General features: G+C 30.9%; 3 protein-coding genes across 4 annotated transcripts; 2 read left to right on the plus strand and 1 right to left on the minus strand.

Moving 5' to 3' along the window:
* Positions 1 to 1,267: 1,267 nt before the first annotated feature.
* On the minus strand, positions 1,268 to 3,325 carry LOC114165821 (phosphatidylcholine:diacylglycerol cholinephosphotransferase 1-like). Its single transcript, XM_028050407.1, has 3 exons — positions 2,829 to 3,325; positions 2,517 to 2,654; positions 1,268 to 1,883 (listed from the first exon to the last, which is right to left on the minus strand). Exons 1-3 carry the CDS (start codon positions 3,180 to 3,182, stop codon positions 1,578 to 1,580), a joined length of 798 nt encoding a protein of 265 aa, XP_027906208.1. The 5' UTR covers positions 3,183 to 3,325; the 3' UTR covers positions 1,268 to 1,577.
* Positions 3,326 to 7,262: 3,937 nt separating this feature from the next.
* Positions 7,263 to 9,925, plus strand: LOC114166250 (PTI1-like tyrosine-protein kinase At3g15890). 2 transcript variants are annotated; one of them, XM_028050963.1, is made up of 5 exons: positions 7,263 to 7,708; positions 7,839 to 7,905; positions 8,324 to 8,471; positions 8,679 to 8,941; positions 9,016 to 9,925. In XM_028050963.1, exons 2-5 carry the CDS (start codon positions 7,868 to 7,870, stop codon positions 9,659 to 9,661), a joined length of 1,095 nt encoding a protein of 364 aa, XP_027906764.1. In that variant the 5' UTR covers positions 7,263 to 7,708; positions 7,839 to 7,867; the 3' UTR covers positions 9,662 to 9,925. The 2 variants fall into 2 exon arrangements, with proteins under 2 accessions (XP_027906764.1, XP_027906763.1); XM_028050962.1 differs by having other exon boundaries at positions 7,263 to 7,704.
* A 430-nt stretch (positions 9,926 to 10,355) lies between these two features.
* Positions 10,356 to 15,639, plus strand: LOC114167562 (PTI1-like tyrosine-protein kinase At3g15890). The gene is made up of 4 exons (XM_028052661.1): positions 10,356 to 10,805; positions 14,044 to 14,191; positions 14,562 to 14,818; positions 14,893 to 15,639. The coding sequence occupies exons 1-4, from the start codon at positions 10,408 to 10,410 to the stop codon at positions 15,611 to 15,613; spliced, it is 1,524 nt and encodes a 507-aa protein (XP_027908462.1). The 5' UTR covers positions 10,356 to 10,407; the 3' UTR covers positions 15,614 to 15,639.
* Positions 15,640 to 16,296: the final 657 nt, after the last annotated feature.

The following is a 16,296-nucleotide window of genomic DNA, read 5'->3' on the forward strand; positions in this document are numbered from 1 at the left end:
CATTACTTTGCCATTTACTACTACACTCTTATCGTAATTTGAGTCACATCTATTTATTTTAGGACCTTAGACGAAAAGTCAGATATAAATTGTGTTAATCTAGATTAATAATTTACTTCTCCAGCCTTTTTGAGATTTAAATATTTATTAGAGTTTTATAATTAAATGTTCTAATATCTCATACTCAATAGATAACATAGCCAATCCATTCAATTTATCTAGAAAAATTGATTTCAGATATGATTTGATCAATTTTAATTTTGAAAAGTTTATTTTAACAGTCACAATAAGTATAAGTAACGTTAAACAATATTCTATAAGCAATGTATACATTTTTAAAAAAGAACTTGTTATCTGTATATAAAGTTTAATATTTTTAAGTGTATGTAATTTCATTTGTTATAATCCCTTTCAATACCTTTATTTTTGAAAACAAATTAAGACCTTCAATGTGAGAATCTTTATCAAAACTCAAAATATTTTCAAGACTGATAAAATATTTTTTTAGTTCATGTTCTTCCGAAATTTTAAAGTTATTTGAATAAACTAAAACCCAAATATATTATTGAAGTTTAAATTTATTGGAATGTGAAATTGACACGAATACTCAAATAAAAAAAAAAAATATCAATATAGAGCAGCAAATGCAATCATCATCTTATCATTTACTATTATATTATTATTATTATTGGAACGTGAATTATTATATTATTATTATTGGAACGTGAATTATTATATTATTATTATTATTGGAACGTGAATTTTATATTTATTTTATACACCGTCATATTACTATATTCAGAGGACCAAACACCAAGGACTTAGAAATTTAAATAAAATTCAATAAATATTGAAAAATAAAACAGTATTTTTAATGTGAATTTTTAATATAACAATTGATTTTACTTTTCCCATAATAATTTAAATATTTTCATAATTCAGTTGCCTAAACAATAACACGTTAAATATAATAAAATACTTCTTTTAATATCAGAAGTTGCAACACCAATAAATAAAAAATTGACTTTTGAATTCAAGTCACAGGAACGTGAAATTTGTACCCATGCCAAAATGCTTCTTTTAATATTAAAGTCAGAATCTTTTAATTCCTTTCATGCTTCCATCACTCAGTGAATTATTCAAAAGCAGCCTTATATGATTATTCGTCTATCTTATCTATGATCTCTCTGACTTTGCTGCCCAAACAAAAGAAACTTGCATATGCAAATAACCACAACATTCAAACCAAACTTTAACACAACCAAACTATTAAAATCTTACCTTCATTTACTGTGCACATTCTTAAATAAATCTGATGAAATAATCAAAACTTAATTCCTTTAATCATCGGTTCATGGCAAGGGAATTCCAACTTACAAAACAATAAGAAAAACAGACTCAACTCAGAACACTGTAATTAAGACTACTTCTATTCTGATATTCTGATACTCTGATACTCCCTCCTATAGTAGTATCATTCTCTGATCTTTTCTTTTCTACAATTCAAACTCTCACCCTTTTGTGTACTTTCCAATGATCCTTTTGTTAAATGATTTTTGGCATATTCTGCACACTGTTCAAGAAAAATCGTGCTTTGTGGTGAGAGCAACTTTCCTTTTGCTGTCTTCGTATTTGCCTGCTAAAGTATCAAAAAGAAGTCCAGCACCGACCCCTACGGCCAAATCAATAGTGTAATGGCCTCTGGTACCAAGCAATCTCACAGCTTGCAGAACATTCAGCACATCAAAAGTCCAAGCCAGTTCCTTCCTCTGCATCCTTCTCATGTCCAACGAAGCAATCACCGACCCTGCAACGTGCCCCGAAAAGAACAAGAAAAAAGACACGTTTCCAACAGGGAAGTCCGCACCAGAACCCAAAAATTCCTATTCACCAATCAAAGTATCAGAAAAAGTTTGAATAATCAAAAGCAAAACATTCTACATGTTTTTTTGTTTGCTGAATCTCCTCTTGTTCCTATCACTGTATAGCTTTCTCAAACTAAAGAAATTTCTGAAATTACAAATTCATCCACCAGCTGTTATTTCAATCTTTGAGAGTTTCAACATACATTAACATTACCCTTCAGTTAAATGTTATACAAAACGTTTGGACCTGCATAATTACCAGGTTGCTGTTATTATGAAAACCCTTTTGCTCTCTGGTTTCAAAGACTGACAACGTCTAACACTTTTAGGACAAGATAGATAATATAGTAATCAATCAACCCTTTTGGTGATATCCTACTAACGTTAGAATCAAGGTAAAGTGTTGACTGTGATGAAAAAGAAAAACAACACAGAATTATTTGAATTGCATGTGAGTATTATCAAATGGAGAAAGCTTGACAAGATTCTTTTAGTGATGATCTCTGATTAAGATTAGAATTTAGTCATACAAACATTCATTAACCAGGCAAAATAACAAGTAAAAACTAAAATTCGAAATCAGAGAAAACTACGACCAGGAAAAATGTGTCTGTGCTTGGGTTTTATAGAAACTGAATGAATCATCATCACCTGAGGCAACGGGAGCTGGGTGGAGTACCCCAAAATCCCACGGCAAGTGAACATGAACAGCGTTGAAATAGTGGCTCTGGGGCGTCCTTCAATCAGCCACGTCCACAAGATATAAGTCGTTTGCATTCCGACAAACACCTACGCGTCTCAAAAGCCATTCATGCAAAGAATAAAAAAAATTACACAAAAAAACGCCGCAATATCAGATTTTGAGACCAACCCATTTGCATTTCCCAATTACCCACAAGAAAAATCCGAAACAAGAAAGAAAGAACCCGTCGATTCAGATCTGAGAAAGCGTAAACGACGTACCGTATTGAGCGCGGCCAAGAGCGTGTTGAGGTCCGGCCACGACTCGAGGATCGCGTGGAGGTGGCGCGTGGCGATGAAGCCCAAGTCGAACGGCGGCGACGTCGGCGGAACCATGAAAAGCGTGTACTCCACGCCCATGAAGAAAAGGAGTCCCAATGCGAACAAACACGGCATCCAATGGTGCGTGGCCACGTGGACAGCATCGGCCACGGTCCATTTCATGAACGAGGCGTCGGAGAAGTGCGTCGAAGAAGCGGTTTTGACCATGGCGCCGTTTGCCACCTTAACGCCGTTAGCCGGAGGCGTGTGGTTTTTGCCCCTGCGCTTGACGGAGGGCTTACCGGCGCCGTTCATGACCGTTGGAGATAGGTTTTTGAAGTGCGGAAGTCATAATGTGGAGAATGGTATTAAAAGCAGAGAATGCGAGTGGTGACGGAGTTTCCTAAGTTTGGCTAAGGTTAGTTTTTCTTATGCAATACACACACACTTTCTTTCCACCTTCCACTTCCTATTTTTCTCTTTTCATATTTTTCTCTTTTTAACAGTTAAAAATTCAGAGTTGTGATTGGTGTTGCATGTGACTTTTTATGCCTTCTGGGTTTGTGTGGCCACAAGTAAATATTTTTATATTTATATATTTTATTTTTTTATTAAAAATATTTATGAAAAAAGGAACTATATGCAGCAAAAGCTGGTGTCACATGTCAACTACTATAACTACCTCAATTTGTATTAAATTTTTTTAGAAGATGAAGCAACAGTCCAAATATGAAGACAAAGAAAATAGTGAAGCTCACGTGCGTGTGTCTCTGACCTTGTATTCTGTCTTTCGATTGGGCTGGAGCACATGACTCAGCACAAGGATTTACATAATCGGTTCAGTTTCTCAGTTTCATTGTAACACAACTAACTAACTAACTAACTTTTGTTGTTTAGGAAAAATTAGTTTTTGTGTGTGTGTTCAATTGTTATTGGAATCTATGAATATGTTATCAAGGTTTATCAATATGTTATTGGAATCTATGAATATGTGTTCATTATTGAATTTATGAACCGATTACCTCTTATTTAACTACATGTATTTATAAGAATCAAAATTTTTTATTGATTTTTTTTACTGTTCTCTGTTGAACATTAAAAGTACATTGTGTTGATATTTTAAATATCTTTTTAATATATTTTAAAATGTTAAAATTAGTGGTGATTAGTATATTATGAAAGCACAGTAAAGGAAAAAAAAAAACTCAGCAGAGAATCCAAATTCTATTTTATTTATAATGGTAGTAATGAGTCCAAACCCTTCATTGATATTTCTTGGTGTATAACACAAAATATTTGTCTGGATAATGATATTTTGATTCACTTTTTTATTTATTTTTAACTCATCTTTCAATTATCTATTTTGATTTGTTTTAATGATATAATGTGATAATTTAAGGATAATTGGAACGGTAAATAAAAAATAAATAAATAAATAGATCAAAATATCATTTATAAATATCATTTGCTCTCACCATCACTTATACAAAAATCACTTGTCTTATAAAGAAATGTCATATTTCATATTAGGACAACATAGTACATTTATAGACAACATTAGTACTACTCTTTTGGTGATATTTTTCTTATATAGTTTATATAATTACAATATATAAACTAATATTGGAAAGTTCACACAAAAAGAAATTGAGAGTGACTGTTTTTTTCCTACATTTTGTTTTATATTAAATTTTATTAGATTTAAGAAAAGGGTCAAAGCCTAATAACTGCCAAGCACCTCGTAAAAGCCCAACAATCCAATTTAATATTTCTGTTACTATTTGTTATTTCTTTTACAAATATGAGTGGAAACATATGCACTTTCACGCATATTGTGTCCATTTTTATGTTATGATTATAAAAAAATAAAAATTTAATTAATATAATCATTATTAAAATTAAAATATTATTAAATTTATAAATAAATATACTCTTAAAAAAAGTAACCATAAAAAATAAATAAATAATTTAGAAGATAAAATAATTTATATTAATAAAAATAAAATCAGTAGTACAATATATATATATATACAAAAAAAATAGTTACAGAACAATTACCAAAACAATATTCTTTATATATAGATATTTGAAGTACACAATCAAATAAAACGAAGAAAGTTAAACAATTTTACTTCCAATTTTATTTGATATACATATATAAAAGGTATGTTGCATGTGAACTTCACAATGTAAAAAGGATCACAGCTCCATTCCCAAAATGAACAAAGGAAAGTTGGATCACAAATCCAAAACAAAAGCCCATACATCATAAAACAAATAGTACTAAAAAATAAATAAGGGACCTGATTCTAACTATGTTTTAAATTCTTGTGGAGAGTCACTGTTTTCACTCAGTATTTAAGTTCCCACTTTTTTTTTTCATAAAAGTTATCATATCATCAATTTCTGTGAGAAGATATTTTTTATCTTCAATTTTTAATTATTTTCTTTGTAAGGTTTCTAGGCCATCAAATTCTTTTTTTTTTCTCCCTTTTTTTCTCCCCTTCTCTAACCTTCTTGGACTAAAAAAAATATTTGAGAAAAAACAACAAAAAGGCTCGATTTATAAGTATTGTCTATTTTGAAACACGTAACTTCGTCACAGTTTTATCTTTAAAATATATCTCAGAATATAAGAAGAAGAAAAAAATATTTAAATTGCGTTGACTTCAATTGCTAAGTGATATGTGAGCTATTGAATGTCGACAACATTAACAAAAACAAATGCAATGTTTATACTTTTATTTTAATAAATTTATTTAAGTAGAATAATTACTATAAAGTATATAAGTATTTTATTTATTATCTACATTTATTTAAGTGAAAGATGATGCACCAGACAAACCAACCAGTTGATCCCACTGCAGAAAATACTCATTTATATTAATACTACTTGTTAATGAAAATTATTTTAAAATCATTCTAGAAAAAAAAAACATTCTTCAAAAAATTATATTTTTTTAATTGTATAAATTATTATAAAAAACTGAGTTTGGAATTGAATTAAAATTCAACATTGATATGATTTTAAGATAATTACTGTACGAATTATAATAAAGTTATATTACACATACAATCATACTTATTTATGATTAAAAAATAGTTTAAAGATATTTTAGCCTGGTTGTATGTAGAGTATTTATTTTAAAAAATAAAATGACCAAAATATACATAAAAATAAATCTCATAAAACCAAGTCAAACTCTTCTCTTATTAACTTCTATTTGTCTTGAACTAACTACCCCTTCTGTATACCCATAGCAACTAAACAATTTAAGTGTTCTTCACCTATATTGAGTAATAAGATATAAATGCTATAATGTTTTTTTTTTTGGCAAATTTGTTAAGTAATATAAAGGAATCTGCATGGTCGATTTCAAATTCAGAAAAAAAAAATGCATGGATAATAATATATTGTGATACATTAGATTATAATTAGAAAGATTTTTGGAAACCAAAACAAAATTCTTGTACAAACTAAGTATATGTTTTAAAAAAAATCACATCATCAACATGTAATTTGATAAGAATAATTTATTCCATAACGTTTTCGGTGGAAAGAATAGAATCTATTCTTCAAAGCATCAAAGAGTTTGATTTTAAGATGTATGAGGAAATCATATTCTCTCTTTTCTTTATATTATATTTTATGTTGATGCCAAAATTATAATAAAAAAATATTCATTTATGGTAGAGTATAAATAACCAAGCCTAATTCAATTAATTAATTAATTTTGTTATTAACGGCACTAATATAAGTCTCTCCACAATAAAAAATTATAGAAGCACACACAACTAAAATTCGAAAGAGGAAAAGAAACAAATATAGTCGTAAAATATTCTTCAAATAATCAATAATTTAATAATTTATAAACTAAGAATGTTAAATAATTTCAAATCCATAAGCCAATAAATTAAAAAAAAAAATACCGCGTTGAGTTTTGACTAAATAATCAACAATACCATATTTGATAAAAAAAATCATTTATTCCATTAAATAAGCTTACAGCAGAAACATGATATATTTATTTTGTTAAAAACAACAACATAGAAAAGTTAGTTAAATTCTTTCACGAGAGAAAATTAGCTACTTTTAATATATATATATATATATATATATATATATATATATATATATATAACTTTATGAAAATGTTAATTTTCAAACACAAATTAGATAAATATCTGACAAAAAAAAAGATAAGAGAACTAACATTCCCAACTCCGAAATTATTATATTAAAATGAAAATGAAATTATTTATGTTAAAATGAATTTTTAGTTATTGTAAAATCTTTTTATACCATTTTTATTTTCTCTTATACATATTAAAATAAATTATATGAATGTACATTAATTTATCATTTACTTTTTTGCTATATAGTTAATTTTATCTATTTAAGCAACAGACCTTCCTTATTTCGATTTTTTATCCTAAGATTGACATTCATGTCCAAATTAAATTCTCCAAAATTACAATTAAAATTATAAAAAGAAATAGGCCCCACCCGTATTTTGTTTTCTTTAATAATTAAAAAACATTAATATTTTCCACAGCTGGAGTTCAGTGTGACAAGGACCCAGAGGAGTAACGAGCCTTAACTTCCATTAAACAGAAGCTTTTTTTTTTTTTTCTTTTCTGTTACCACTTTCTTATGGGTTTCTGTTAAAATCACCTTTAACATTGCATCATTATCCTCCTCCTCTTTTCTTGTCTTTGTTTCCATGCAACACATGTTCGTTTATCTGCATTCACTCTGAGAACCAAATCTTCATCCTAAGAAACAAGTACGAGGTTCAAGGAACAACAACAACAACATCAACAACTGTTTTGGTTGGTGGGTGGGTTTCAAGTTTTGATTTTGTTCGCATTTTCTGGGTTTCTTTTGCAAAGCACAGAGAAGGGAGAAGGTTGGTCGGTTTCAAGTTTTGATTTTGTTCGCGTTTTCTGTGTTTGTTTTGCAAAGCACAGAGAAGGGAGAAGGTGGGTTGGTGAAAATTATGGCTTTATGGTTCTGCTGCGGAAAAGTTTCGAACCGGTATGACAGTAATTCATGAATGTTGTTTAACTTTTTTCTTGCTCTGTTTTTTTTTTTTTTTTTTGGATCAAATTATATGTTTGTTTGTATGGAATGATTCAGTCTTGTGTTTAATCTTGAAAATGTTAGATATTTTAATTTCTGCAATATTGACTCTTCTTGATTAAGAAGAATCAATTAAGGGTTAGTTAAGCTTGTCAGGAACAACTCCAGAAGCAAAACTAAAAGAGAAGATTTGAGCATTTAAACATGATTAACTGCTCTGAACATACCAAGGTGTATGTTGTATGTTTCATTGATCGTAAACTCGCACAGTTCTTAAAGTGCATCTTTTATCTCCAAACTTTGGTCTCAATTATGCCTTTTCATTTTGTTTTTTGCCCAATAGATGTTTGATATAAGAGTCTTGTTCGTGCAGCGCAAGGCGAGGGAAAGAACAACCCACATGGCGAGTGTTTTCTTTGAAGGAATTACACTCTGCTACGAATAATTTCAACTATGACAACAAGCTTGGAGAGGGAAGCTTTGGCAGTGTGTACTGGGGCCAACTTTGGGATGGATCACAAGTAAGACTATGCTTTAAATTTTATTTATTTGCTTATTGTTGTTATTGTCACTGATCTAAATAATATGATCAGAAGTTTCAGGGGTTAATGCTACAAAAAACCTCTGTTCAAAAACCTAGATAATTGAAGCTATATGCCGATGGCAAGTAAATACCATGGATGTATAAGTATAACCGCTTTATTGTTTATAAAAACTTGCCATTTCAGATTGCGGTGAAAAGATTGAAAGTTTGGAGCAACAGAGCTGAGACAGAATTCACAGTTGAACTTGAAACCTTGGCAAGAATACGAGACAAGAATCTTCTAAGTCTTCGTGGCTACTGTGCTGAAGGACAGGAACGGTTAATTGTGTATGAATATATGCAAAATCTGAGTCTCTACTCTCATCTTCACGGACATCATTCATTCGAATGCTCTCTGGATTGGAATCGCCGGATGAATATCGCAATTGGTTCTGCTGAAGGAATTGTGTGAGTACTAACCTGAATTTTCTTATGAACTTCTTCTGCTATAGTTTATTATCCATAAAGGTTACTACTTTCAGGTACCTTCACCACCAAGCAAGACCACATATCATTCACAGGGATATTAAATCAAGCAATGTGTTGCTGGATTCTGATTTCAAGGCCAGGGTTGCTGATTTTGGGTTTGCCAAGCTGATCCCTGATGGAGCAACACATGTGACTACAAGAGTTAAGGGAACTCTTGGCTACCTTGCACCAGAATATGCTATGTTAGGTAAAGCAAATGAGAGTTGTGATGTCTACAGTTTTGGTGTTCTTCTTCTAGAACTCGCTAGTGGCAGAAGACCAACCGAAAAGCTTAGTTCCACGGTGAGGCGATCGATAGTTGATTGGGCATTGCCATTGGTTTGTGAGAAGAAATTTAGTGAAATTGCCGATCCAAGACTAAATGGTAACTATGTGGAGGGAGAGCTTAAAAGAGTTGTTTTAGTTGCTCTTATGTGTGCTCAGGATCTACCTGAGAAGAGACCAACCATGCTTGATGTGGTGGAGCTACTCAAGGGAGAGTCTAGGGATAAATTTTCTCATATAGAGAACAGTGAAATGTTCAGAAACCCTCTAGCTGCAGAAACCAATAATGGAACATCATTGGCTGATGATAGATTAGACTATATCTCAGAAGAAAAAGAATTAGAACGTCCACTGAGAGAGAATGCTGAAGTATGAGCTTCAGGGATTAAATATAAGCTGTGAAGGCTTTTGTGTTTGGTGCATGAGTGTGGTTGTATGAGTGCTTGGGGTTTATCAGTTTGTGTAGTGTTTATCCTTGTTTCTATGCAATATTGCTTTCTATATTTTTGTAAACTATGCCCTATTAGAATTTGTGAATTTTTTGTTGTAAAAGCTTCAGCTTCACTCTCCTCACAAGTGTGATGAGTGACAAAATATTGACAATTATAAAAGAAGTGTTTGACAAAATGCATACAAAAACACAATGCAGTGTCTTTCAAGATTACAAGCAAATTGTTCCAAACATTATGCTTATTACACTGTAATACGACCAACAAAAACAACCATCTATTTCATCCACATGCATTTTCAATCATCTATTTTAATACTATATATATATATATATATATATATATATATATATATATTATTAAAATATCTTTTTATGAACTAAATTACCAAATTTTAAAAATTAATTATATTTACGATATATTTTAATAAAACAATTAACTATTTAAAGAAACTAGAGCTTTAATATAAATGAAAAACCAAAAACCCCATCAGTCGGTGGTAAGTTTAAATGCACCCACCCAGCTCGTTCCTGGTACTTTCCAAACCAATCTCTTCTCGCTCTTGGATTTGCCTCGCAATTACTCAATTCAATTTTTTCTCTCTCTTTATATATGTGTGTGTTTTTGCGCCCTAATCAGCAGAGACGTACGCTACATTCTTTCACTTGGTAAATGGAGAGTGCAATTAGAATAATCAACACGGCGATTGAAAGTAGTAGTGATTCAATTTCGGAAAAAGAAGAATGCCTCGTCCGTGGATTTGGTTCAGCGGTGGACAGTGCCGTAAGGAGTAGCACTGCGCCAAATTCAGAAGTATCCTCCGTCCATGGATTCGGTCGCGCAGTGGAGAATGGCATCAAGAGTTCCACTTCATCAAATTTGGAAGCACCGGAGAGTGCTGATAGTTTTGGTTGGACGGTGGAGAATGCAACGCGGAGTAGGGTTGCGCCAAATCCACCTCCTCTCTACGGTTACTCTTCGACAGTGGATCATGCCATTAGCAGCGACGTTGGTGTCGAAGCTGAAACTGAAGAGTCGCCCAGCGGCACCTTCTACGAAGGCTTCACGGAGTATGTATTCTCTTTCCTCAGTTTCTTACTGAATAAGTTTAAAACAATTGAATTCATTGATTACGGATCGAAAAATATAATGATATTTTTATTATTAAATTTTGAGAATTATATTTTATAATATAATATAATTTGTTATTTTTTAAGTGATTTTTAAATATTAAAAATAAAAAAATTAAAAAAAAATTAAAAGAGTTATAAAAAAATTGTCTAATTAAAAAATAATTTTCTTATAACAAAATATCTACTACCGATCAATTTATGCCTAAAATAATAATAAAAAGAATTATTTTGTCTCTATTTTTTTTTAAGAAAAGGTAATTGTGAAAAGGTAAAAATAAAATAGAAACTTTTTTTTTCTATTTTTACTTTTTTCAATTACCTGTAAAAATTAGTAATAAATAGTTACTCTATTTATTAATTTATAGTAATGATGGAAAAAATTATACAGAAACTACCCTTATTGCCAAATTTGTGAGAAAATATTACATACAAAAGGATTCTCTTGGATAGAGAAAATATTATTTGAAAGACGAGAAGGACAAAACTCATGAAGCAACTGAGTATTATTTGTATGTAATTTCACAAAAACTTAGTGGATAAGTAATATAAGCTATTTTTCATTAATTATTAACATGCTTGTAACTATTTATTTAAAAAACGTAATAAAATATATATTACATAAAAGTAAATCTCATAAAACCAAGTCAAAGTCTTCTTATTAACTTTTATTTGTCTTTAACTAACTGCCCCCTCTCCACCCATAATAATTAAACAATTTAAGTGTTTTTCACCTATATTGAGTAATAAGATATAAATGCTATTATGTTTTTTTAGCATATTTGATTAGTAAGATAGAGGAATCTGCATTGTATAAATCAAATCCCAAAAAAAAAAAATGCATATATTGGGATACATTAGGTTCTAATTAGAAAGATTGGCAAACCAAAACAAAGTTCTTGTATAAAACTAAGTATATGTCTGAGTAAAACATATGCTCTCTTATATTATACTTTAAGTTGGATACCAAAATTACAAATAATAATAATAAAAAGGGTCCAATTATATAAATAACCAATCCTAATTCAATTAATTAATTTTTGATTAACTACACTAATACAAGTCTCTCCTCGATAAATATTGATATTTCAGTGATTTTTAAGCCTTTTCTTCGTAAGTATCCTTCTGTAGAAGTTTTTCTTTTGTTTGTTTTTATGAATCACTCTTGTATCATTTTGTAGGAAGTAAGATTAAACATTGGATCGTTTTTTTTAACTCAAATTTGAAGTCGAATTGTTGTAATTAATTATTCTAATTATTATTTTAACGTAAAAAAAGCTCATTTCCCTCTCGCCTACTTTTAAATATAAGATAAAAAATTAGTTAAATATTCAGAACGCAGTGATCTTTAAAAAAATGATGAAAATTGAAGTTTTAAATTTTAAAGAGTGAAAATATTGTGTTTTTGGATAAATTTCAATATTTTTAACGGGTAAACTTTAGGTAAATAGGATTTTAAAATATTTTAATTAAATTAATTCATGAAATTTTGAATAAAAACATCAAGAATTTGAAATTAATGTAAAAAAATTTACAATTTTATTAAATTAACCGATTATTTTTAAGGAAATTTATAATTTTGATTGAAGTAATATTTAATTATTAATATAATAATTGAATAAAAAATTCATTTAAGCTTAATTTTAATGTTTTATTTAATGTTTAATCAGCAATTTCGTTCCTATATTTATGGTTATGACGTTCGTCTGTTCTTATACTTTTGTTCCAAATATTTATTAAATAGAATCAATTTGACTCTTTCTATCAGGTAGACACAAATTTCTTTTGCGAGTGTCTGTGTCAAAATCTTGGACATCTACCTTCAAACTTTTTTTTTTTTTCACTCCCTCCACCTTCTTCTACCTCCCACTACCTTCCTCCATCTCCCAATACATCTAAGTTCCCGCAAAACCAAAACTTGAACACTGAAACAAAGTTATTTATGAAACATTCCAAGCAAGTTATTCCCAAAATGAGGATATTTTGGGATGTTAGGGTTCTGAATTGTGCAAAGGTGAAAGATGAATTTGAGCTAGATTTTCTATGTGAGGACCAATATTTTGACAACACCATCTTAACGTCAAATTACTAATTACTAACTAAGTAAAAAATATATAAGACCAAAGTGAATCATAAATTTAAATATAGATATCAAATTACTAATTAAGGCTTTATTTAACAAGATAAAATTAAGACTATTTTGATAGGAAAAAGCAAGACTAGCCATCTCCAAGATGAACCTCTAACTACATATGATCTTGCATTTAGAACATGGCATGGTTATAGAGTTCAATGATTTGGGAGATTAATGATACCTGCATGTTTCTCAATTCAACTAAAGCAATATGGATTGCAATAGAGAAAACATATTCCAAGGTGAAGGATGCTACACAAATCTATGATGTGAAGGTGAAAACCATGGCTGCAAAACAAGGCTTAAACCAAGAATATGTCTAAATTCAAATCTTAGGCAAGGAGAAGGTTTGAGGACTTAATGAAGTCATGACAATTATTCAGAGTTTTGCTTTTATGATAATTTATTTTATATATTCAACGAGCCACGTGATACAAAAGTGAGCAATGGCTCAAGGATACGTGAGCTATTATGGCTAAAGTTTATACTAGAAGACTAGAAGATAAAATGAGTTGAATCTATGAACTTATATTGTGACAACAAATCAACAATTAGCATAGCTCGTAATCCAATATAACATGATAGAACCAAACATAAGTGAATAGACATTTTATTAGAGAGAAGCTTGAGAATAGCTTAATTTTCACACCATATATATGTTCCTTTCTCGAGGGACTACAATGCATAAATCTTGTTTAACTGTTTTTCTTGCTTTGTTGATTGTTGTTTGATCAAATTAGATATTTGTTTGTATGATATGATAGTTTAATTTTGAAGAAAATAAAGAATGTCAGATATTTTTAATTCTGTAATCTCGACTCTTCTCGAGTAAGAAGGGTTAGTTAAGTTTGTTTCGTACACCTCTAGAGGCAAAATTAAGAGAGAAGATTGGAGCATTTAAGCATCTTTAATTATGTTTCATTGATCCTATACTTGCACAATTCTTAAAGTGAATATTTTATCTTCGAAATTTGGTCTCAATTACGCCTTTCCAATTTATTTTTTAACCAATAGATGTTTGATATTACAGTCTTATTCATGCAGCGCAAGGCGAGGGAAAGAACAACCCACATTGCGAGTGTTTTCTTTGGAGGAATTAAAATCTGCTACGAAGAATTTCAAACATGGCAACATTCTTGGAGAAGGAGGCTTTGGCAGTGTGTACTGGGGCCAACTATCGGATGGATCGCAAGTATGAGTATGCTTTAAATTTTATTTATTTACTTATAGTTACTATTGTTGTATCAAATCTGCTGCATTTGCGCCTTCTATGGTTGTTCTTGCTCATTTTAGCCACAAATGGGGTGACGATCTAGTGTTTGAGTGTATGTGTGAATGTAAGTCTCTCATTTTCCATTTTATATTTAGTTTAGATTTCTATGATTTTGTTTTATCTAGTGACGTTATTTCTAGAAAATATGATCAAAAGTTTCAGGGGTTAATGCTGCAAAAAACTCTGTTCAAAACCTTTTCTCTAGCCCTTGAGAATGAAGCTACTGTTGATGACAAGCAAATACCATGGATATATAGCCACTTTGTTTAAAAAAATCTTGCCATTTCAGATTGCCGTTAAAAGATTGAATGTTCGGAGCAACATAACTGAGACATTTACGGTTGAACTTGAAATCTTGGCAAGAGTACGACACAAGAATCTTCTCAGTCTTCGTGGTTACTGTGCCGAAGGACAGGAACGGTTAATTGTGTATGAATATATGCAAAATCTGTGTCTCCACTCTAGTCTTCATGGACATTCATTGAAATGCCCTCTGGATTGGAATCATCGGATGAATATCGCAATTGGTTCAGCTGAAGGAATTGCGTAAGTACTAACCTTACTTTTCTTATGAACTTCTTCCACTAAAGTTTATTATCCATAAATGTTATTACTTTCAGGTACCTTCACCATCAAGCAACACCACATATCATCCACAGGGATATTAAATCAAGTAATGTGTTGCTGGATTCTGATTTCAGACCCAGGGTTGCTGATTTTGGGTTTGCTAAGTTGATCCCTGATGGAGCAACACATGTGACTACAAAAGTTATGGGAACTCGTGGCTATCTTGCACCAGAATATGCCATGTTAGGTCAAGCAAAAGCGAGTTGTGATGTCTACAGTTTTGGTGTTCTCCTTCTGGAACTCGTGAGTGGCAGAGGACCAATCAAAATGCTTAGTTTCGCAGTGAGGAGATCGATAGTTGATTGGGCATTGCCATTGGTTTGTGAGAAGAAATTTAGTGAAATTGCTGATCCAAGACTAAATGGTAACTATGTGGAGGAAGAGCTTAAAAGAGTTGTTTTAATTGCACTTATTTCTGCTCAGGATCTACCTGAGAAGAGACCAACCATGCTTGATGTGGTAGAGCTACTCAAGGGAGAGTCTAAGGATAAATTTTCTCACATAGAGAACAGTGAAATGTTCAGAAAAACTCTAGCTGCTGATGGAACTTCAGTTGCTGAAGATAGTTTAGACTACATCTCAGAAGAAAAAAAATTAGAACGCCCGTTGAGAAAGAATGCTTCGTGTTTTTTTTGTTCTTGCTGCAATTTTCAAGTCAATACTCGGAGCCGTTTCTTAGATTGGCTTGGGTATGTTTGCTTCATGTGTAATTGATAACGTTGTTGTTTTCTACTTTTTTTGATGTTAAGTTTTGTGAATAAAATCAACTCCTACGTAACTCTTATCTTGTTTAATCTTTAGTTCATGTTGTTTTTGCATTGTTTCGTATTTTAGTTGTTTTATACTTTTTTACTTCTAATATCTATTATGAGTGTGTGAAATAAGATAATAGGAAGGAATTATGGTGGAGAAAAACAAGTTAAAACTCAAAGAAGCATGATTGGACATGAAAGATTGACTTTTACATAAATAATCATGTCGAGGGACACCGAGATCAAGTCCAGCACTACAAACATGGAGAAAGGACTCACTTATATGTATATACTGCTTTGGACCACCCTTGGAAGGCCAAAAAATAACCATTGGGCGCCAGGGTCACTCGTTGAGCGAGCTGGTTGCTCGTTGGACGAAAATGACATACCAGAACTACAGTATTCGAATGCTGAGCAAAAATATGGTTAAAGAGTTATATATCTAAAAGTAATTTGATAGAACTTTTAGGAATCAACCAACTACTTTTACTCTAGTTGGTAAATGATGTTCAACATGAAGATGATCATCATAGAAATGGCATTGGATTTAGCTTATGATCAAAGTAAGGACTAGTTTCTTTTTCAACACTTGCTAGAGAGCTATTCAAGAATACAATCATATAAACACAATCTACGATAGGATAC

The sequence above is a fragment of the Vigna unguiculata genome, chromosome 10 (genome assembly GCF_004118075.2).
Source record: "Vigna unguiculata cultivar IT97K-499-35 chromosome 10, ASM411807v1, whole genome shotgun sequence".
Lineage (NCBI taxonomy): Eukaryota > Viridiplantae > Streptophyta > Magnoliopsida > Fabales > Fabaceae > Vigna > Vigna unguiculata.